The sequence below is a fragment of the Nematolebias whitei genome, chromosome 11, assembly GCF_014905685.2.
Source record: "Nematolebias whitei isolate Nwh7 chromosome 11, NemWhi1, whole genome shotgun sequence".
NCBI classification, from domain to species: Eukaryota; Metazoa; Chordata; class Actinopteri; order Cyprinodontiformes; family Rivulidae; genus Nematolebias; species Nematolebias whitei.
In genome coordinates this window covers 38,308,676-38,332,172 of record NC_056508.1, presented here as the reverse complement: position 1 = coordinate 38,332,172, position 23,497 = coordinate 38,308,676, and the positions used below count along the sequence as shown (strand labels likewise).

Here is a 23,497-nt window from a genome sequence, read left to right as displayed (position 1 = left end):
TTATTTGTGTTAAGATGTGCTAGAGAAATGATACACCATCTTTCGTCAAACGGCGAGCGAGTCATCGTCCATCTCACGCTGTCCTCTGCTTCCCATGTCCTTGCTCCAACTACCTCTCTCACTGCTTCCATGTATCTCCTCTTTGGCCGCCTTCTTTGTCTTTTTTACTGGCAGATGCATTTCTAACATCCTTCTACCAATATACACACCGTCCCTCTGGACATGTCCAAACCATCTCAGTCTGGCATCCTTAACTTTATCTTCCAGTTGTTCAACCTGTGCTGTACCACTGAGAGTGAATGGTTATTTGTCTATGTGGTTCTGTGATGGACTTGCGACCTGTCCAGGGTGTCCCCCGCCTCTCACACAATGACTGTTGGAAATGGGCACCAGTGACCCCAAAAAAAGGTGGTGGGTAAAAGATAATGGATGGTTATTGTTCATATATGTGGTAACACAAAATAAGAAGACCTTTAAGCGGCTACATACCCAGGAAATACGTAGATTACTTCTGGGATCATTCCCACAACATTTAAGGTTATTCTTGATTGACACCTGTTAAATCTGAGTTTGACAAAAGATGTATTATTTCTAGTGCTATAGCACTAGTATAGATACTGCTCACTGAAGCCAAAATCAAATTATCCAACACCTGCTTTGACCAGAAGCGTTGTATTCATCCCTGTTTCTATTGTTCATTTGTATTTTTCACTGTTCTCCTAGACTTTTTCTTGATTGCCTATAATCATAGCTTTCCTCCATCCTCCCCCTCTTACCCACTGTTTAGACAATTAAAAGTCAGAAAATGGCTGCAATAAAACCATTTCAGTTTGTTCCTTTTTCATTGTGTTGGTGTAATCTTCACCGTCTACAAACTCTTGAATGTGGTGAATGGCTTCATACAAAAAGAACTTCAGTTGACAGATATTCAAGCTTCTGTAAACTAGCACGTTAGTTTTGCACTTCTCTGCTTCTTGATCGTCTGATTAGCGTTTTTCTGCTTTCTTCCTGCCCCTCTTGTCCTTACTGAACCTTTTTATCACTGTTACCTAAGGCATTTTCCTCTGGAGAGGGCGTGGCTTGGTGACATCACACTGCCTCCTGTGTCAGTTGGTCAGGAGGGGGAGGGGAGAGGAGGAGGACAGGAAAAGCAGCAGAGCTGTGAACAGGGGGGACTCCTACACCCTCCCAGCTGAGGCTGTTTTCAGTGACTCATTGTTTTGTAATTGTCCCAATGGCACTCTGTCCTCACTGAAGTGCCGGTTCAACTGCGAGACAAAGCTATGTGCTGGGAGACACACACACTCTGCCGTGTTCGTTTCTGTAGGTGAAGTGAAGAAATGTTCGCTTCATAAAGATGGAACACACACCAGCTGGAGTAAGTTTCTAAAAAGTGAAACTATCAGGAGGAGGCATGGAGCTTTCAGCTGATTAGGAGACAAACTTTCAGCCACATGACATGGGTGAGTAGCTGAAATATCTTGACTCCTGGCTGATTGACTGTTTTGTTGTTGTTTATTCCTCACAGCAGTTTCCTATGATTTCAGATTTTTGTCACGTGTATTTTTTTTTAATCCCAGAATGAACGCACACTCAAGGGTGGGGGTTCTATACTGACCTATATGTGGTCCGGTGCCAAATCTTGTACTGGTCCGCTGTGGCAGAGCAGCCCAGAAGTTTCATAATCCATATTATGAAATAGCTGCAGAAGTTGTCCTTGATCATCTCCATATAAAACCCTTGTCTTCGTGTCAACCTTACATAAGGCTGAAGGCATTTGTCTTTATCTTATCAAAACTAAATTTTAATCTTCCCTCAATTCTTTTGTAGGATTTTCAGCTAATGTAAATTCCTTCAGCTGAAAAATGAATCCAAGGGAATGTTTTTTATTTTTTTTTGCGACGGTGTCCCCTTACGTCTCGAAAAATGTGATTAGATAACCCTTGTAGGCTAATTGTAGTTCATGGAGATGGTCAAGTTACTGCTTGTAAGTGTTGAACAGCCTTGGGGTGAACCCCCATCACAACCACAATGTGCATATTTTTAAGATTTAAAGTGTGGAGTTTACACTTTAAATGTTTAACTGGACTTTCGCTGTGTTCAAATATTGATAAAGTATTCATGAGGTGTTTCATTCAACTTTTCATTTTTTTTTTGTCCTATCAGACATTTATTTCATTTTCCTTTTTTGAAAGTCTTGATTTGAGACTTCTTAATACGGTTTGGGCATTTTTTATGTTTGACTTCTTGATGTAGGCGTGTTCAGTGTGGAAAAGGCAACATTTGTCTACCTGCACGTTTTGTTTCTAGCATACAGTGAATTTTGTGTAATGGTGTTTCTGGAGACCAGATTATTGCAGACATATTGGTCTATTCTCCTCATTCTTCTACATACCGGTACCTAAACATGATCAACAGCTGATGGACTCAGCACAGCGACCAAATTTATTGATTTCAAAAGGAGGAACGTAACTTCATGTGTGCAAAACTGCACGTTTCTCTCTGTTAGTGAAGTCACAGCTTCACCGTCCGCTCCTTGACGGTTTCATGTGTGCACTTGAATGTCAATCTGTGTCATCTGATCTTTTGACCAGAAAACGAGAAGCCTTGTGCTTGAAGCTGAAAGTTTTTGCTTTAACAGTATGAGAGTAGATGTGCTTGCTTCCGCACATGCTCGGTTACTGCTGCGTGCGTTTAGGGTGGGCGTGTTTTTTCTTTTTCTTCTTTAAAGGGGAAATACTCAGACTGTGATGTGCATGCACCCCCTCAGCAGGGCCCCAGCTCCAGCATGAAGGGTTATGTAAGCTTTCATTCGCCAAGCCTCCTGCTTCATACAGACAGCGTTATTAAGTACAGAGGAGCAGACAGAACAGTCAGTTATTCACTGAAACACTCGATTAAAGACCAGCGGGGTAAAAAGTAAGAAGGAGAGGAGACTAGTAAACATCCTGTTTTTATTTCAAAGGGTCCACCCCCTCCCAACCTGAAACAGTGACAGGCAGAGACCAGCTCCTCTTTTCTTTATAACCATGCTGCTTCTGGATGAATCTGACTCATTTGCAGGTAGGTGACTGAACTCGTTTTACTAGACTTGGGGATATTATATTAACTCGTATTAACTCTTATATTATAGCTCGTAACTCTTGTTTCTAGGGGAATGAATAGAGAGCTATTAAGCGAAGGGCAATTAAAGGAGTTGCATTAATCCTGGGGAGTGTTAATCCTTAAAAAGTGAATAAACAAGAAGCTTCACTAGTGATCAGTGCTTATACGTTTCTTTCATGCTGTATCCCGTTTGCAGCAAAAAACGCATGAATCCAAGTCAGAGGCGACTAAAAGAGAAAGAGGAGACTTTATTAGTTACAATACCAACAAAGAGATAATTAACTTCAAAAGTGTTGAAGGCAGCAAGGCTTCGACTGATGCTTAAGTTACTTAACGTTGTGTAACCCTTGATTCATTAAACATGCACCGTCTCTTTTCTGTTCCAGCTCACTGCGGTCACCGGTTTAGTTTCTTTTAGTCATTTTTAGAACAATACTTCTCTCTTTAGTTGACTCTTTTACTTTTCCAATCCTCCCTGAATGCTGTTGCCGGTCTCTTCCATTCATGTACACTGCCTGTTCCTCCTGTTGCCCGCCCAGTCCGGCCTTCACATTGGCTGGTTGTAAGATTACGTAAAGCAGCGTCTGCGCCTGATTGGTGGATGCAGGCAGGATTGGGCCATGCTGGAAGTGTGAGCATGTGGAAGCAGGAAAACATGAGGTTCATTTTGGCAGCTTGACTGTAGATGAACCTTAAACAGGAGGATGTTCTCCCTACCACTAATTAAAGTGATGAGTAAAAATAAAAATCCACTTTAAGGTTATAAATCATTTTGTTTTAAACAAACAAAAGTTAAAGCAACAACATTTTCCTCGCTTGCAGGATCTCATCTGTTGAGGTTCACTCTGTTCTTGGTAGGACAGCGATACTGATTCTGTGTCGTCTCCACATATATATAATACTTATGTGCACAACGTTGCTAAAGATTGCAATAAATTGCAAGCATATGTGCCAATATGATATTTGGAAGTCAGGTGGAGCTCCACTGCCAATAAATTCCACACTGGTTTTACCATATTTTCCAGCCTGTAAGTCACACTGGAGTAGAAGTCGAATCTGTCCAAAAATGTCTTAATAATTTGAACAAAAAAAAAAACATAAATCGCTTCGCCGTATAAGTCGCACCTATTATGTGTCACTGCTGACAACCCAGAAATGTCGACCGGTGTTGTGCCAAAAATCAATTGGCTACCAAATGGCGGCCGTGGGAGCGTGCACAGGAGGCATTTAACAAGAATTTAACAAGATTAACACTTAAAAACAATTATTTGTTTGCTTAAAATTATCTCAATGGTGTCTTGGTTGAACTTTTACTTAATAAATGCACTTGAATGGTCAAATCAGCTTCATTTCGCCGGGGCGGCGCAGCGAAATGAAGCTGATTTCACGGTTGCTCTAGGCGAGCTGAAGGTGGCAGGCTGTGGCAAGCCAATTGTATCATTAATAGCCACTTGTACCTATTGCATGACACAACAGCATGCCTTACTACTCGAGTGCCATCTAGCGGCTGAAAATGGTAGTGTTCAATATTTTCAACGTCAGAATGAATGAAAACTGTCATATCTCAGTCAAAAAGTGGTTTATAAACATGGAAAAAAAATCCATAAATAAGTCACATCAGCGTATAAGTCGCAGGGTATGCAAATTAGGCAAAAAGATCTGACTTATAAGCTGGAAAATATGGTAGATACAGTGGACAAAATAATGAAACAAAAAGGCAACATAAGAAAATGTGGGGTTTTTTTGCAGCTTATATTCCAAAAATTGAACAAACTCAACTGTATCATTCCCTAACATGATGCAGCATTGTGTGAAACTGTAAGTGAAGTTTTGATGTAAATGCCTACTTGTAAGCTGACATGTTGGAGTTTATCTAAGATGGTAAAGCCTCGACAGCACTGTCACGATGTGTGTGGGGATCTCTGAGACATTGTGTGAAGCATGCGTGTGTTTTTACATCTTTGTCTGCGATGAGCTGCTCTTCAAGTATTTAAGGTTTAAACTGAAGTCTCATATTTGCGGTTCAAGAAGCTCTTTTATTTAGTTCCTGGTGCTGCTCAGTAAAAGTCTGTTTAGTAGATGGCCTCTGCTCATGGTGTAGTTCTTTTTTTATTTTATTTTTTTATTCTGTTCAAGCCAGTAAATTAAAGCACCAGAAGAACCTAAAGTTTGACCTTTTTTTATGACTGGGAGCATGAATGATGAGAACTATGCCAGGCTAGCTGCGAAGCTCTCATTTCCACTTGTTTTATACATAGTCAACCATTCTTTTGTCTCATAACACCTCGTTTTATAGCTTGAATTTCTTAGTCTTGAAATTACTGTAGCTTGTAGACGCCAAACTTTCAGTCACCTTCCTATGATCCATGTTTAAATCCATGCTTTAAAGACAAAATGAAGACAAAACAAACATCGTTTCACCTGAACTTAAAATTCAAAGTAAAAATGTACAGCTAGTGGGTTTTATTTATGTGATAATGTAGTAACTGGACTCGTAACTTCTTTCAAACATATAGAACAGGTGTTTTTATGTACAGTGCCTTGATCCCTACACAATCATTTCCTCATATCTCTCAGAGCTAATGTTTTTCACTTAACTGCCCAACACTTTTCCTGCTAGTGTCTAGAGAGAATGTCTATGTGATTGAAATCTATATTTAAGTTTTTTGCCTTTTTGTACAGAAACTGTTGAAGTTTTACCACCAAAGGTTGGTGCAGCTGTAACGTTGATTTGAATTGGATAATTCATCTCTAACATGCTCTGGTGTTGTGTTAGTTTGTTGTTGGTCTCTATGCTGGCATCGAATCGAGACGTGCCATAAACATGTTTTATAGACCCAGATCCCAGCTTGTTTGAGACACGTTAATGAGGATAACGTCACACGGATCTTTAGTGAATGTTAAACTCTTTAGGTTGCCACAAACAAAACACATGAAGCAGTTTTTGTGATCTAATAGAACAATAATGACTGATCTGGTTGTAACCGGGTGACATTTCTCTGAAATCATTTTTAGGTGGAGAAGTTGGACTCTGTCTGCCTGTCTTCCTGTCTGTCTGCCTGCCTGTCTGTCTGCCAGCTAAAGAACATTATATAACGGGCTATAGTTTTGGCGAGTACTCTGCTGATTGTTGGCAGCTCTGAGTGTGTCCTCTCTGCCTCTTCTCTTCATCCCATCACCCTCCTCTTCCTCCTCTGCAGCGGTGACACACTGGCCTACAAACCGCCTGTTCTACCTCGCCTCACCCTCTGCTGCTTTCACTTGTTGCAGCGTCGCCTCCGTGTCTTCTTTTCGGGGTTTTTTGTCACGCTCGTCTCGAGCAGCCTCGTTCTCATTTCAGTGACGCACACGCGCTGCCAGCAGGAGGGTTTCATAACTCACCTGCCTCGCTCTAATAAAGCATCCCTAATAACTAATTCAGCCCGTTATATAAGACGTGTGTGTGTGTCTGTTTGTTTGTGTGCATATGTGTGTCTCTGACCATACTTAAACAATATCCCTCTATTTTTATTATATCTTTCTTTCCTTCTTTCTCCACAAGTATAAGTTAAATGTTTTGTATTTTATTTCATGGGCTTTTTTCCTCTAAAAGTTAAAAGGTTTTTAGAAAAAAGCATCTAAAGTGAACTTCACTATGGATTACTTGTGATGTCTCATGTAATCCGTTACTGCTTGGAGTATATGTTGTGAATGACTCTCAGCTACTACCACGTGTAATTTTAGCTCAATACGTGTTAACTTCACTGACATTTAGCCATTTTAATGTAGATATAAGGTTGAGCTGTGGCATCCATTTTTATTTGGGTTGACTCAAAGAAACCAGTTGTAGACTTTCCGAGAGATTTACTGAAATCTATTCAGTGTTTTATAAGATATTTTGCTAACAAACAGGGGTGACCTCAACAGTTAATGGCAAGATTTTATGCAAAAAATAATAATCTGCGCAGTGTTGAGCTCAAAGTATGTGTTGGGAATAAATGGCAAAGAATTGTATAATTTCTGGCCACTATATAAAATGTATTTGACATTAATAGAAGTTAAAACATCAAAAGTGTTTATTACAGGTTTTTTTTTTGTTTTGTTTTTTGACTAAGGCATTTAAAATCCTTTAATTTTCTCAAAAATTGACAGTGAGCCTTATAATCTGGTGCGCCTTATTTATTCATTCTGATTGTGCTTACTGACCTCGAACCGATTTTTATGTGGTACGCAGCGCTCAAAACTGTCAAACGGAACTTGTTTTGCTTAATGTGCCTTATAATCTGAAAAATACAATAGTAAAAGGATAAAATACAAAGGCAAAGAATAAATCCATAATGTAGTACATCGCTCATTGCTCAGTAAAAAAAATGTTTGATCTTTGCCTCTGAACACGTGGATCATGAGTTGGACATGTATAAACTCTCAGCCTGTCTCCCACCAGTTGATCCAGTGACCTATCTGTTCGTTTGTTTTTTTTTTGTTTATCCGCCCAGCCATCTCATCAGTTTCCGGGCTGCCTGACATTTCTCCTGGTGCCAAAACTTGTAGAGTTTGAACACTTGTTAAACTACGAGAGCTGCTTTCTGAACAGCCGGAGCGAACTGGAAAAGCCCCAGCACTGACAGAGTGAGCCTGGATGAGACACGCTCAAAACTTTGTGTGGAAGTGCCTAAAAACAAAAATGTCACGGTGTGCATGAAGTCTGCCAGCTCTTCTGCGTGTTTGTGACGTGCTGCATCTCTGTTTGTGTGTGCGTGTACGAGACAGGAGGTTTGTGTGAACACGCTGGTTGTGTAACAGCCAGAGGCAGCAGTTATATAAGCGTCCCTCCTTGCCCGACCCGCCTCGGCAGCGGTGGCCTGTTTTTTAGGAGGCGACTCGTTTCTTGAGTAAAAACCATGACCTCGTGTGTAAATGTCATGGAGCCAGTCAGACTGGTGATGAAACAGGTGGTGTTACTGTGTTCTGCAGCGTGTTGCAGCCCCGCCAGGTGAAAATGGACAGCTTGTTTCTTCTCACCTGATGCTCATCACAACCTGCTGGCACTTCTGTTTTTTGACATCTTTAACTGTAATTTTGTAGGAATGCATGATATTGGATTTATGACCAGTATCCGGATATGTTAAAACTTATTTGGCCGATACCGATATTTTATATACTTTTTCTTTGTCAGAACTAGGGCTTTAACAGACTACTCGAGTAATCAACACATCGATTCCTAGGACATCTATCGAGTTTTTTTTTTAATTTTGCGTCGAGTATTTGGGGTGACGTCATTACTTTGTCATTACGTCATTGCGTCATGTGTCACATGATCCGTACCGACCGCGGGCTAAAAAATGGATTCCTCCAAGCAGACAGATGGAGTAGAGCTGGCCCAGTCTTGGCAAACGAGTAGAAATGCATCAATATTATGGAAATATTTCACTAAAGATGAAACTTCCGGTTCAACTACCGTAAAGAAACAGAAAACGAATCAACTTCCTGACTGTTTGGAGCTCGCTGCGAACTGGTGTTACACCATATTCAGTGACCACCGTATATTGTGACCGTAGGGGGCGGTGTTGCATGCACTGTTGCAGGTCACAGAATATGGTGTAACACCGGGTCCAATCAACCGAACTAGAACCAGCTTCCTCTGACCTTGTTTCACAAACAAAAAGCAAAAAATATTAATCTCTAAACCTATTTAAAAAACCTATAAACATATTCATCTCTAAAACTAAACCTAATGCGCACCACAGCTGGCGGGGGTGCGGGGTGGTCGTCCGCCCCACTGTTTTTAGTTTTGTTTTTGACGTGCTGCACGTTTCTTTCAATTTTGCAGCTTGATAATAATAACTAATAGTTTAGTTTTTTCCTGTGACTTATTTGCAGTATGATAAATGGTAGGAGCATCATATATGCTCCCAATGTTTTGTTGGTCTTTTTTTGTAAATAATGACGGTTTTTTTGCGATTTTATTTATTTTGCGGTTTTATTTATTTATTTTTTGTATCTTTAGATCCTATGATGTCATCAAGTACTCGAGTTCTACTATGCTAATGTCGAGTTTAAAGATTATGTAGTCATTCAACCCCTACGCTGCGCGCATCCTTGACACTGGGTTGTCATACAAAAACAGCGTCTTTTATATCGGTGAGTTATTTTGATGAAATGTCCGATATTTAACTTTTAACGCTAATATAAGCCGATACCAATACCATGCCGATAATATATCCTGCATTCCTAGTAATTTGTCATAAATGCAACGTTCGTTAATACACCTGATGGGAGACTGCAACGAAGCCAAGATTCAACTTGTCTGCTGGATTCCTTAGATAGAGAACTTTACTAATTGGCTTTTATGTATGTGAATGTTCCTGTAAAGTGCCCTGAGACCACTTTGTTATATATATAAAAATAAACTGAATTGAATGAGTTTTTCTATCGAAACCTAATTTACTGAAGAAAAAAGCTAGACTTTATAATAAAGTAAAGCTGCTGAACAGTATTTATTGGCGGGTTAGAAATCTGACTTTTTTCTATGTTGTGTGTTTGCAAAGGGATACAAAAACTTACTCCTAAATAAAAATGAAATTTCATGTTTTGATTCACAAATTTCTAGTAAGGCAAGTTGGATAACAAGTTTTTAACCAGTGACTGTTTGAGCCATTCGAGCATCACGCATTGTTTTTAGGCTATGAAATCATTGCAGTGGTGTTTTTTTATGCATTTGTGTGTATTGGATAATTAAAGGAAGTGGTTAATCTGTCTGAATATCATTTCCCAGCATTACTCATATCCCAATATTTTATTTTAGAATTTTTCTTTGGTTAACTTGAAGTTTATAAAACAAATTTTTAAGTATCAAAATGGGTATCCCTTAAAAAAAGCTGACATGCCATCAAAAGTTGCATGTTTATTTTATGTAAACAGTTGTTTCCTTGTATACCATTTATTTTTTTATCCTTGAATATTTTTGCTATTTCTGGATGTAACTGGGACCTTTAGTACACAATTTCTTTCTACCTCGTGTACCACATGTGATGCGAATGACAATAGTCACCTTGAACCTTGATTTGCAAAAAATATTCGATGAACAGTGAGTAGTTGTATAACTTCCAACACACATTAGTGTATGCTAGTTTTAAGGACTAGATGGTATGAAGCATTACTCCTTCACTATCCTCACAAAAAATAGGACACGCCTACATCACGGTATGAATGTGTAACATGTAGGGTTATAGCTAAGTGGATGTGTACAATGAGATTAAAAATGTCAAGAAAATCACTTTTCAAACGCTAAATAAACCTTGAATTTTGTTTTAGTTCTAAATGAGCCATGAGACAAACTTCATCCATTACTGAGTAACACATCAAACTAGATTTTTAGACCGGAACTTAATCATAGATATGTTAAATGATGTGAAATTCCTTGTTGTTGTTGTTGTTGTTGTTGTTGTTGTTGTTGTTGTTGTTGTTGTTGTTGTTGTTGTTGTTGTTGTTGTTGTTGTTGTTGTTGTTGTTGTAAGAGATTGCAGAGATAAATGTCACAATCAGTTAATCTAGTTACTGATTTATTAGCTGTAATTTCCATATAATACTAATTATGTTTACACTTTTCATCCCTCTGACAGGTTATGCTAAAGTTTTAAGCTTTAGTCAATTTTATCTGGACATTGAAGCTGCTACACTGTTTTGTTTGGAATTTGCTGCTGACATAAAATATAAAAAAAAAATCAAGTTTCAGTTTTATTAAGAAACTGATCCTGAGATCTGAACCTCAGAAGTTGTTTAACCCTAACATTAAAACTTATACAGAGGATTTATTTAAACTGAAAATGTCCACAAATTAATGGTGATTTTATTGTGTGAAAACATCATAACACTTCTTTTTAGAATCAGAATCAGTTTATTATTGCCATGTCAATGAATGAGGTTCACAAACTAGGAATTTGCTTCGTGCGAATAGTAATAAAGTAAAATGAAGTAAAAATGAAAACATGACATAAACATGTGTACACCCATACAATAGAAAACAATTTAAAAAAGCTTAGAAAACAGTACAGATGGAGTATTCAATTTTAATACAGATGTAATGTAACCAAAGCAGAAATTATGAGGTAGCATTATGAGTGTTCAGGAGTCCCAACAGCAGAGGGGAAGAAACTGTTCTTATGGCGGGAGGTTCTGGTTCGAATGGACCGAAGCCTCCTGCCTGAGGGGAGTGGTTCAAACAGTCCGTGAGCAGGGTCAGCTGTGATCCGACCTGCTCGCCTCACAGTCCTGGAGACGTACAGGTCGTGGAGGGATGGAAGGCTGCAGCCGATCACCTTCTCGGCTGAGCGCACAACGCGCTGCAGTCTGAGTCTGTCCCTGGCAGTGGCCCCGGCGTACCACACCGTGATGGAGGAGCTGAGGATGGACTCGATGATGGCCGTGTAGAACTGCACCATCAGCTTGGCCGGCAGCTTGGCCTTCTTCAGCTGTCGCAGGAAGTACAGTCTCTGCTGGGCCTTCTTGATGAGGGAGCTGATGGTTGGCTCCCACTTGAGGTCCTGGGTGATGGTGGTACCGAGGAACCGATAAGAGTTTGCAGTGGTGATGGGGGTATCATTACAGGTGGGGGGTGGTGGTGGTGGTGGTGGTGGGGGGGGGGGGCTGTGGCTTTCCTGAAATCCACAATCATCTCCACTGTCTTCCGGGCATTGAGTTCCAGGTTGTTGCTGCTGCACCAGGTCACCAGCCGGTCCACCTCCCTCCTGTATGCAGACTCATCACCGTCCGAGATGAGCCCGATGAGGGTGGTGTCATCTGCAAACTTAATAAGTTTCACAGAGTCATGGCTGGAGGTGCAGCAGTTGGTGTACAGGGGGGAAAGCACACAGCCCTGTGGAGATCCTGTGCTTACAGTCCGAGTGTCCGAGACAGCTCTCCCCAGCCGCACGCACTGACTCCGGTCTGTCAGGAAGTCTGTGATCCACCTGCAGGTGGAGTCAGGTACATGGAGCAGGGAGAGCTTGTCTTGGAGCAGAGCAGGGAGGATGGTGTTAAATGCAGAGCTGAAGTCCACGAACAGAATCCTGGCGTAGGTTCCTGGGGAGTTTGACACCATATTATCTAAGTTTTTACTTTAAAATGGGCGCGTAATGCCTATAAGGAAACTTTATCATATGCATACACATTATTACATTATTTGTGTATTTATATAAAGTAGTATGTGTGAGTTGTTTTTTTTTTAATTATTATTAAGTTAAATTCAGTTTATTTCTATAGCTTCAAGTCACAACAGAAGTTGTATCAGGGCACTGAACAAAAACATTCACATACATTATAAAAGCCAATTAGTAGAAATGATCTAAGGAAGCCAGAAGACTCGTTGAACCTTGACTTTTTTACAGTCTCCCATCCTAAGCAAGCACAATGGCAACAGTGGAAAGGAAAAGCTACCTTTTTTAACAGGAAGAAACATCCAGCAGAACCAGGCTTGGGGTGACTGTCTGTTTCTCCTTCCTGTCCTCTCAAACCCAGCCAGTCAAAGCATATGGCCAAACATAGAATGGCAGGTCCAGATGTACATTCTATAGGAGGAAAGAGAAAAACACATGTTAAAAATATAAATAATTACAAATACAAACAGGAAGAGTAGAGGAAGTAAAGACAGCAGCAGAGTGAGGAACTGTGGTCAATTTGTACTCCAGTAGTCTAAGCCTATAGCAGCAGAACTATGGGATAGCTCAGGAAACCAAGCCAACCCTAACTATAGGATTTATCAAAAAGGAAAGTCTTACGCCCAGTCTTCAAACTGGACAATGTGTCAGCCTCACGGACAGAAACTGGAAGTTGGTTCCACAAGAGAGAAGCCTGATAACTGAAAGGTCTTCCTCCCATTCTACTTTAGGGGACGCTAGGAACAACAAGTAAACCTGCAGTCTGAGAGTGAAGTGCTCTGTTAGGAAAATGTGGAACGATAAGACCTCGAACACAAGATGGAGCTTGGTTGTTGAGCGCTTTGTAGGTTAGAAGCAAGATTTTGAATTATATTCTGAATTTGACAGGGAGCCAATGGAGAGAAGCTAAAACTGGAGAGATATTATTGCTCCTATTTCATAAGTCTGATGTCGCACGAGTCCCGTTTATTTTCCAAAACATGTTGAATAACTAACAGAACTAATGTATTTGTGGTTCAGTGGAGGGGCCACAACAATTGATTTGTTTATCTTGTTGAAACTGTCAAGACAGTAGTCTGAAATCTTTAGTCTTTTTTTTTGTTTGTTTGTTTGTATTTAATGATTTTGAAGAAAGGAGTTTGTATGTGCTTTTCAGAAGTCCACAAGTGTGTGTGTGTGTGTGTATTTGGGGGGGGGGTTCCACTGTGTAGTATCTGCCGTCATCTGCTGACGTAGGCGGCAGACATAGGGCATGACTCGAGCAGACTGTAAGAGTCACTCTTATACAGATTTTGTACGTCATTTCTTTTTTCTTTAAAGTGGGAGAGATAACTAAAGGAAGAACGTAACAAACTGAATTTGTTTGTGATTAAAAACCATCCAGCTGTCGGTCTCATCACAGCTGTGTCTGCATTAACCACACCAGACCAAGTTCTCCAACCTGAGCTGTTTGATTTCATGACTTGAGGATGAAAATGACTCTAATGTAGGTCATGGATAAACGTCGGTGGCTCATTTAATTTGAAGCATATCCAAACTATAGACGGGAAGTTCTCTTTGATTAGCCTGTACATTTACTGGTTTTTAAAAACAGAATTAATCAGAGCTAATCATCTACTGTATAACTCGGTCAGTTTTTATATTGAGCTAAACTTTGGCAGAGTCTAATCATCAATATACTCAAAGCTCAACCGATCACACATCTTTCTTAACCTTTGCTACGGGAGGCAGCAAGTTATACGTATGTATTCCTTGAGGGAATGCTACTTTTATTATACTGTGTATGTTTAGACTTTTTTATATATTTACTGAACACATTGTTTAATAAACCCCAGAGTTTACAAAATTTTACACTTTTAGAAAAAAAAATACAAATGTATTTAATAATATAAGAAAATTTAATTAAAATATTTAGATTTAAATTAAATAATGTGGTGATTGTCAGATATACGAGTGAGATAAGGGATTTTTTTGTTTTGTTTTTATATTTTTCTTTTTCTCGATGCCGTCAAACCATGCAGCTATTTGACACACAAGAAGAAGCCTGCGGATATTTGTTGTGCAGTTTGAAGAGTTATATAAATTCTTCACATAAATGTGGTTGCATAACTTGGCAGTTGCGGACGATGTTTCCCCGCTGCAGTCCCACTTCGAGGCATGAAAACATGTACACAAATCATGACTTTACAGCAGATGGTGTCGCATTCCTTTCTGCTGCTTTTTGCTTCAGTGTATCAATGTTTGGATGAGTTGCACCAACTTTTTTTTATTTTTAGCCACAGGGAACATCTGACAGAAGAAATTAATGGTTCGGAAAACTTGCCGTGACACTTTCTAACTCCTGATGAGACAGTTTTTAATTTTGTTTTTTTGTTTTTTTTATCAAGACCTTCAGTTATTTTCTTTTCCTCCTTTTGGTGCATTAGTCATAACATACTTTTCAGGCTTTCCTTGAACTGGTTTTGCCTCAAGGTTGTTGCTGTTTTTTGTTTCCTCCTCCAGTTTGCATGATGCTTGCACCACATTATTAAGTTTGACCTGGTCTCTTAGCAACTGTCAGCTCTTCAAGTTGAAATTCCCTTTCAGGCAACACCTCCTAATGAGGTGGGCAGGTCGTGGATGCAGAATGTACACCAGATTTTAAACCCAACATTTATCTGCTTTAGTTACACTTTGTGTAGACACCTCCTCCGCTTTGGTCACAAAATTGTTCTGAACCCTTCAGTTTCTACTTCTGATAAAGCAATGAGTTCTTCAGAGTTGATGGTGATGATTTTGCCACAAATCATGTTTATTGAATCATAAAGGTACTCATTGTCCTGTCGTGAAGACTTGTCAACAACTTTCATTAAGTAAAGACCATATTCACAGTTGTTCTCTCATATTGATGGTTAACATGTTTTTAAATGTGTTCTCGGGTCATAGATCAGAGGCGGGGCTATGACATCATCATTTTAGCCATGACAGACTGATGTGGAAAACAGAAAAAGGTTATCAGGTTGGTAGTGGGAGCTGATTGACCACAGGTTAATAAGTGACACGCCGACTAATTGGTTTTTGATCATGTTTGGTTTTGTAACGTGTTTTTGGCATTGTACAACCGACGTCGATCATCTTACTAGTGATTTTGTTTAGACCACTGTGTGGGGTGGGGTGGGGGTGTAATTACTGAGCAGGATTTGAGAGATTTTTACTTGTCTATCGTCTCAGCAGGGAGCCTTGAACAATTCAATAGTTATACAACTTATTTTTCTACGTTTTGTTGAGTGGGTTGTATAACCTTTCAGGTCATAGATTTTTCCAGAGGTGTATCCTCACAAGGCTGTGTCAGAATCTGTGTACGTTCCTCTGTGCATGCGTGCAAGTGTTTGTTGAAAGCTTCCAGCCTGCAACATGACAGTCAACTGCTTAGTTATACATGTATATTAAATTTGGTCCTCAAATCATGAATCTGTCCTCGTTCATCCTGCAAGCACCTGGAAGCACGGTGCATTATTGTTGCAGCACAGCAAAAAGGTTTTAGAAAAAAATGATAAACACTATATGGGTCATGGAAGTTATGCAGTTTGCTCGTTTTCATCGTTTTTAGTATTTTCTTGCTTTGCACGCAAAGCGTGCAGTTTTTTCTTTTACCTCTTTATAACACATTCACCTGATAATTCTGGTGGTTTTAAATGAGGTAAGACCTCTTGTTGTCGTTGCGAGTAGTCAGGTTGTTAAATTCTTGGACTCTGCTTTCCAAGCACCTGCAGAACTGCAGCCCAGCTGTCTAATAGTTAAATCATAAATCTAGTATTTACATAAGAACATGCTCGTTCTTCTTTCTTAGTTAAAAAATGTAACTATTTTTTAGGGTGCTTGGTTTATTATTTAAAATGAAAATGCTAGGAGTACAGTAGTCCCTCGCTACTTCGCGGTTTGTTTTTTCGCGGACTCGCTCTATTGCGTTTTTTCAAAATAAGATTGGACATGACACACAACTGGCTGATTGATGGATGAGTCGCACAATTGGCATGGAATTTTTTTATATAAAATAAATTGTTTTAAAATATTTAGTGCAGCCCACAGCTCAGATCTCTGCAGCGGAGAAGTGGGCGTGGCCGAGAGCGCTGGTAGATGGCAGAGAGCAGCCGGAGGCAGAGAGCTGAGATCATACCATACCGTACCAATTTATTTCTAAAGCACTTAAAATATAACATAGCAGCCATCCGAAGATTCTGGAAACTGTGTTTTACTTGTGCTTTTAGATTTAACAGCTGCTTTCGACACAGTCGACCATGACATTCTCATCTCCAGATTGGAGCAGTGGGTGGGCATCACTTGCTCAACTCTGCAGTGGTTAAGGTCCTACCTTTCTGATAGAAGTTTTAGTGTGATGATGGATAATTTTACCTCTACTTCTGCTGCCCTCCCCTGTGGGGTACCCCAGGGCTCTATTCTTGGTCCTCTCCTGTTTTCACTTTATCTTCTGCCACTGTGTTCTATTTTCAGAAAGGAGATCATGACATGCTGTGCTCTTGTAGAGCGTTTAGAATTTAGAAAATTGTTAGGGACACTGCAAGAGTGTGGGAAGGTTTTAAAACGCCTTAAAAAAAACTACTACTTGTGTATATAATTACGTTCATCTCATGTAATGTCAGTAAAATTTACTTGGACTACTGTATCCCTACTTCGTGGTTTTTCACTTATTACCGGGGGGCGGCATGGTCCCAAACTGCCGCGATAAACGAGGGGGGGGTGTGCTTTCTGTGTGTAGCTGAGTGCTTGTTGCTGTGTGCAGGCACTATATTTTTTTATACGTGGTTTTGTGTGTGTGTGTGTGTGTGTGTGCGTGTGTGTGTTGTCTACCGCTCTCACTCTGAAGTGCTACTTTGAACGATGATTTTGCTCTCCTTTCGCTCCCCTTTTCCTCTTTACGTTGCATTTCCTGCCTCTTTAGTGTCTCTTGTTGAGTGTGTGTTTGCAGTGATATTGAGGCTGTGTGCATTTCAGGAACTATTATATAACTGTTGTATAAGGCAGGGTCAGAAAAAATATGAAAAGAGGGATACACAGGTTAATCCAAGTAAATGTGTGAATTTCATCTGACTCAATACAAAAATATTTTGTTGCTCTTGTCTTTCACATCATATAATATTAAAAATGATAAGCTTGTGGGGGTATTTTTTCTGATTTTTTTCTATTATCTAGAAAAAATATGTATACTGTCCCCAGACCCAAGCAAAGAGAAGGTCTCTGGGTGTCACAAATATCAAGAGCTCATTCTGTGACTGAAGATTTCTTCATCAGTCATGACGTCAAAATAATTTAAAATCAAAATATCAACCTTTAAGTAAAAGCGTGGGTAGATGCTTGCATATTTTGTGTTGATAAATCTAAATGAATAGGATATATATGCACGAAGCTGCTGCTATAAGCGCGGCCTCGCTTATCCTTTTTCAGAATAATAATCTTAGATAGGAAAAGGCAATAGATGAAGTGTTGTCCTTGGTTACTCATGACCCAGGAGAAATATGATAGTCGGCCCGTCTCCGAGGCCATCGGAGTCAGATTCAGATACGCTTTGATTGTTGTTTTTCTTCAGGCAGACGTATTGCTTTTTTCTTTAGCTTTGAGTCTATCTTTAGCTTTGAGTCTATCTGGACGTTCTGGTTCCAAAATAGCCTAATTGTGGGAATCCATTCCACTGATCCATGCTATGAGTCTCCCTCAAGGTTGAACCCACCACGCTGACGAGTCCCAGAAGCCGCAGGTGGCCTGCGATTCTCATAAATCGCCTCCACCTTATGGTTTAGCTCGTAAACCAGATGATTTAGAGTTCCTACAGCACGGACCAAACCTTCACACTAACTCAGAAGCTTTGCCATGGCCAAAACTGCTGCCGATGTCCTCTTCAAAAGTTGATAAAACACGATAAAAGTCTATAAAACCCCGCTGATGCCAAAAAGCAGAGTCCCTGCTATCATAAAGCCAAATATGTAAACGTATTCAACATCCTTCTGAGACAGGACTGAGAGGCACATCAGCTGCCACACTCCCCATGGGTCCATGACGTACCCCACAACGTGTGTCTCAGCTGGACACGCAGGTTCTCCAGGACCTTGTTGCTTTGTTGAAAAAATCTTATCAATAGTGTTGAACGCCCAGGATACCAGATCCATAATCTTCTTATTTTACGTTCGGGAGACGTGTACCAGGCACTTCAGACACACAGAGAGCAGAGCAGGAGGAAGGAAAAATGGGAGAGGAAAGACAAAAGCAGCCACCTCGATCAAGAGCCAGGGATGGAAAAATATTGTTGCATTGTATAATGCAGACTACATGAGTGCAAATGATTTTGTAAGGATTGTTAGCATTTAACTAACATTACCCTACAAATGGACTATCCATCCATCCATCCATTATCTTTTACCCGCTTCTTCCATTTTGGGTCGCCGGTGCCCATGTCCAGCAATCACTGTACGAGGGGCCGGGTACACCCTGGACTGGTCGCAAATCCATCACAGGGCCACATAGAGACAAACGAGACAAAACAACCATTCTAGAAATGGACTAAGGTTAGCTAAATGTTAGAAAAATAGTGGTATTAGTAGGCTAATAGTGAAATGCTAACATTAGCCTACTTATACTTGTGCTGTTTTTAAGCTTCTAAAAGTAGTTTATCGTAATAGGTTTTGTACCAATTCATTAAGTCATAGTTGTAATTCTTCAGCTTGGATGCCACTGCAAAAACAATTCAGATTCAACTTTCAAAACTGTGGATTTGTGCAATACTTGTGGAAAAGTGTCTGTCTGGAATTGGAAGAAAAATAAGTGGTCAAAAAGATATTATAGTATTTTTTTGGACTATAAGGTGTTCCGGATTGTAAGGCGCATTAAGCAAAACAAAACCATCAAATAAGCCAATCTTTATTCAACTCATTCACAATAACCACATAAAATCGGTTTGAGGTCAGAAAGCACAACCAGAATTAACTCAAATTAACGAAATTAGGCTCACTGTCGATTTTTGAGAAAACTAAAGGATTTTAAGTGTGCCTTGTAGTCCAATAAATACAGTACATATTGTTTGCTGTTGTTGAGATATTTCATTTGAGACCAAAGTAATGGGTAAGCACACCAAAAAGGTCATGAATTATAGGTAAGGCCTCACATTTTTATAGGTGTTGGATTTGTTGGAAATTGCTTGCAAAGTGTGAACTGACATGGATGCAGCCTTGTAAACAGAATTAAATGTTTTAAATACTTTACATCAGGTCACACACGTGCATATTTAAAGTACTAAATTTAGAAGCAGCAAATCTTTATTTGATTAGCTTTTATTAGTTTTTTAATTTTCAGTCGATCAGTAACGCATTACACCTGCTTAAAGGTAATTTACTTGAAACACTAGTCTGAAATACACACAGTCACCATGCCTCGCAGACACATGATAATGAAGAGCTGGTGTCTTTAGCAGCCTGATTAAGAAGTTTGTCACACAGAAGGACTGCAGGGGCGTTTTACGTAAGTTGTTGTTCAGTTCGCACTGAGATCATCACCGGCCTCCATTTCCCATCATGTCAAGGATGTTTGTGGACGTTCATGCAAGCATATGCACATTCACACGTCAGGTGTCACGCACTGTGCATGCCTAGTATTCATGTGTATTTGTGTGTGGGTGTGTGTGTGTGTGTGTGTGTGTGGTCTCCCTGTTTCTCCTATCTTTCAAGGCTGGACTGGCCTACAAACTTAGTCTGCGTAATGTTTTAGATATTTTTTTTAACATTCCCGTATTGATGAGTATTTATCTGTTTGCACTTATTCAAGGATATGTGTGTGTGTGGGGGGGCTTCCATGTGTTTCATAAGCCATCCATGTTTATGATGCAGCGCTTACATAAGCTCCAAGTCAGCTTCAGTGCATTTCTGATGGAACCACTCAGAAATATAACAATAACAGAAGGAGAAAGTTTTTAAAAATATATACTGACTACATTTTCAATCAAGAAAGGAAACTATAGGCGTTGCTGGCTGCTTGTTTAAAATTTATCATACTGTGTAGGTTAGAGCTAAGCGAATCGGAAGTGAAAATAAATATTCAACAGGCAACATTTCTAAATGTGTCATTAAATATTTGATTCAAAATTATTATAGATATTTAAATAGCTTTCAACTTAAAGCAGAAAAGAAGAGCCATTTGACAAAGTATGTAATGAGACATCTCTGATTCACTCACCACCAGGCGTACTTTTAATGACAATGATTTACAGAAGCAGACACTCTTGGTTCATTTAATCACCCTGCAAATGGAAATGGACCGCAACGTTTCGCTTCTTTTGTAGAAGTGACGAATGTCACGGAGAACTGCTCTTTCAGATTTTCTTTGCTTCTCTTGGAAGATTAAAGCTAAAAATTGTGAAACTTTAATCATTTCATTTTTTGGAGCCCTTTTAATTTACAGGTCTCTTGTAAATGAGTCCCCGAGGCTCAACGAGGCTAACCTGTATAAATAAAGGTCAAATTAATTCATCTTAAGATGTATTGACTCTGCCCTGGCCTGTATTTAGGAGCTCATAATATATTTTACAGTGTAGTATTGATAATCTCGAAAAGTGAAATGAAACAAATCGTTCTACTTGTGACTTCACAACAACAATGCACTGTTCACGAAGAACATACAGATCTTTAGCAGACGTCGGCTGTGATGTTTACAGGATAAACGCAATTCACTGTGTTTTCATTTCTTTAAATTATTTGAAGATTAGTTAATTGCTGGGTTCATACTGCAGCATATCTCTCCCTTACTAACTCGAAGCACATCGTATTAAGTTCAGGCTTTACCAAAATAGAAAGTACAGCATGCATCTTTAAGAGATTATGTTCAGATGTTATGCAACTTTAAGGAGTTTTATATTTGAAATGGTACAGTATCATCATCTACTGTGTCCTGTAAATATATAAAAATAACCTGTCCTCCTTTCACAGACCAGTCCCGCAGCACCTCCTTCAGCTCAGAGAATGAGATTCAGGGCGGCGACCCGGTTGTGTGGCAGCTCACCCCACCCCAGTCTACCTCACCTTCAGCAGAGACGCCGGCACACCCACCTTCCTCGCAGTCCATGTCCAGACACCGCTCCAGGCTGGCAAGCCAAAGCCCCGCCCCTTCATCGGCCCAGACAGGAAGCAAGAAGCAGAGCTCCAAGTCCTCGCACATGAGACGAAACATCAGGTGCTGAACGTAGCGCTCAGTCAGGATGCTTCAAACTAAAGTTATGAATCATATGAGGGGTCATTTACTTTTATTATTGAACACATTAATTGAGCATTTTGTCTGCTCCGCATTAACACAACGAGTATGAACCTAAATGAGATTTGACTCGGTGCTTGACAAACCGAAACCAGACTTGAGATGAAAAGAGACAAGTACACAATCCTCTGAGGAAGCTGGAGCTCCAGGGCAGAGCAGGCTAACCTTTCCTCTGCTTCTCAAATACTTATTGTATTTCTAATAACGTTCATTGTGTGCTGAGTTTAATAGACTAATCATGTCAGGAGTGTAGATTATGTTTCTCTTTTTTTATTGCTTTGACATTTTTCTTTTTTTGAGCAACTACAATGCAGGTCAGCTACACATACAACGTGCCAGTGATTAAACATGTGCTGAGTCTACAGCTTCATTCCTAATGCCTGCCAGGGGAACATAAAGCTCCACCACAAGAATATGGTTCCATTTACTGTGCAGTCTTTGTAATATGTTACGGATTCCAAATCTGGTTTCAATTCTGTTTTTAGCTCCTTTATTTATAAAATAATTACCTGTTTTTAAAAGAATCAGAATCCGCTTTATTGTCATTACACCGAAGCGCGGCGGCGAAATTACATTTCAGTACAGCCCAAACAGACAGACATGGAGAGACGGAGGTGACTGAGGCCGCCGGCCTCGAGAGGCGCAGCCCTTTTTTTTTTTTTTTTTTTTTTTTTAGATAAGGAAAAAGAAACACAAGGGGGAGTGTAAGTGTAAAAAAAAATCAAATCTCTGTGAAAGTTGCAAAAAAAAAGACCTCATCACATGAAACGGCAACATATTGATGACATCGTAATGCATTTATGCATGAGGAGGCTGATGAGGGCAGTGAGTTGTCTGTGGAGATTACCAGAAAGTTCCATAGTCCTGATAAAGATGGCACAGTGTCTATCAGCTGGCTCAACTCTGACACAGATCCACAGATGTTCTCGGGAGGGGAGCGATTGGGGGGGGGGGCTTCTCATTTACATAAACAATTCAGGAGAAGTTGAGATAGCTGGCCATATCAAGGCCGAGTGGGGAAGCCAAATTCAGATAACACAATTATTTTGGTGATGTTTTTTTAATTTTTTTTTTTTTTTTTGCAAACACTGAGCTGTGACATTTTCCTTAAACATGAACATAAAACATTTTCATTGAATTAGAATTAAAGTAATCTTTTTAGTTAGCTGAAGGCAAAGGTCAACAGAAACCCATTTGGTTTATTATTCCTCCATGACAAAAATGGGATTCAAATTGAAATAAAAAGCAGCCAGTCATATTAACAACACATTTTATTTATTTTATTTTATTTTTTTGTATGTTGGAAAAAAAAAAAAGAATTGCCTAGGACTGACAAATGATTACGTCCTGAAGTCTTTGTACCAGACTTTTAATTTAAGTTTATCGTATATTGAAATCTCACATGATCTGTTAGCAGTTGGAGTATGTGTTGTGAATGACTCTCAGCTATTCCACAACAAATTTTAACTTTCCATCTGTTTAATTTACAAAGCAATTTACAGTACAGTATATAATTTTTATTGCACTAGGATTTCAGCTAAAGGAATACATAAATGCCTGAGGGTGGGTAGTTGTCCGTGGGATTTTATTATTTTAGGTTTCATACCACACAGCTCACTTCTGCCCATTTTAATGTTTAATAAATACAAGTGCATGCTGATTAAAAGAAAGCAAAGCTTGGCCTCTTTTAGCGAAGTTCCCAAGTGTGCTTTTATTTAGAGGATGATTCATTACACACATGCAAAAGAGGTTGTGTGTTCCTGTTCCCAGTGAAATTTACTGAGATATGCAGCCATGCTTTGACTAATATTATTTTTTTCTGTTTGTGCAGGAAATTATTGAGGGGACATCAGTTAGATGTGACCAAAGCCGCCCAACATGACGAGCTGGAGAGAAGGCGACGTCTGGGGGAGCACAGAAAGCAGGATTTTAATGCACCACTGATACCTGAAAGACCAACAGGTGAGAGA

The 23,497-nt window shown here is 39.7% G+C and overlaps 1 protein-coding gene across 1 annotated transcript in view; it reads left to right on the top strand.

Moving 5' to 3' along the window:
* Nucleotides 1-2,832: 2,832 nt before the first annotated feature.
* Nucleotides 2,833-23,497, top strand: part of LOC119417713 (helicase ARIP4) — a 33,007-nt gene continuing 12,342 nt past the window's right edge. The window contains exons 1-3 of the mRNA XM_037684980.1: nucleotides 2,833-3,063; nucleotides 21,206-21,449; nucleotides 23,359-23,489. Coding sequence (XP_037540908.1) covers nucleotides 3,030-3,063; nucleotides 21,206-21,449; nucleotides 23,359-23,489 — 409 coding nt within the window. The 5' untranslated portion in view covers nucleotides 2,833-3,029. The remainder of the gene's footprint in view (nucleotides 3,064-21,205; nucleotides 21,450-23,358; nucleotides 23,490-23,497) is intronic.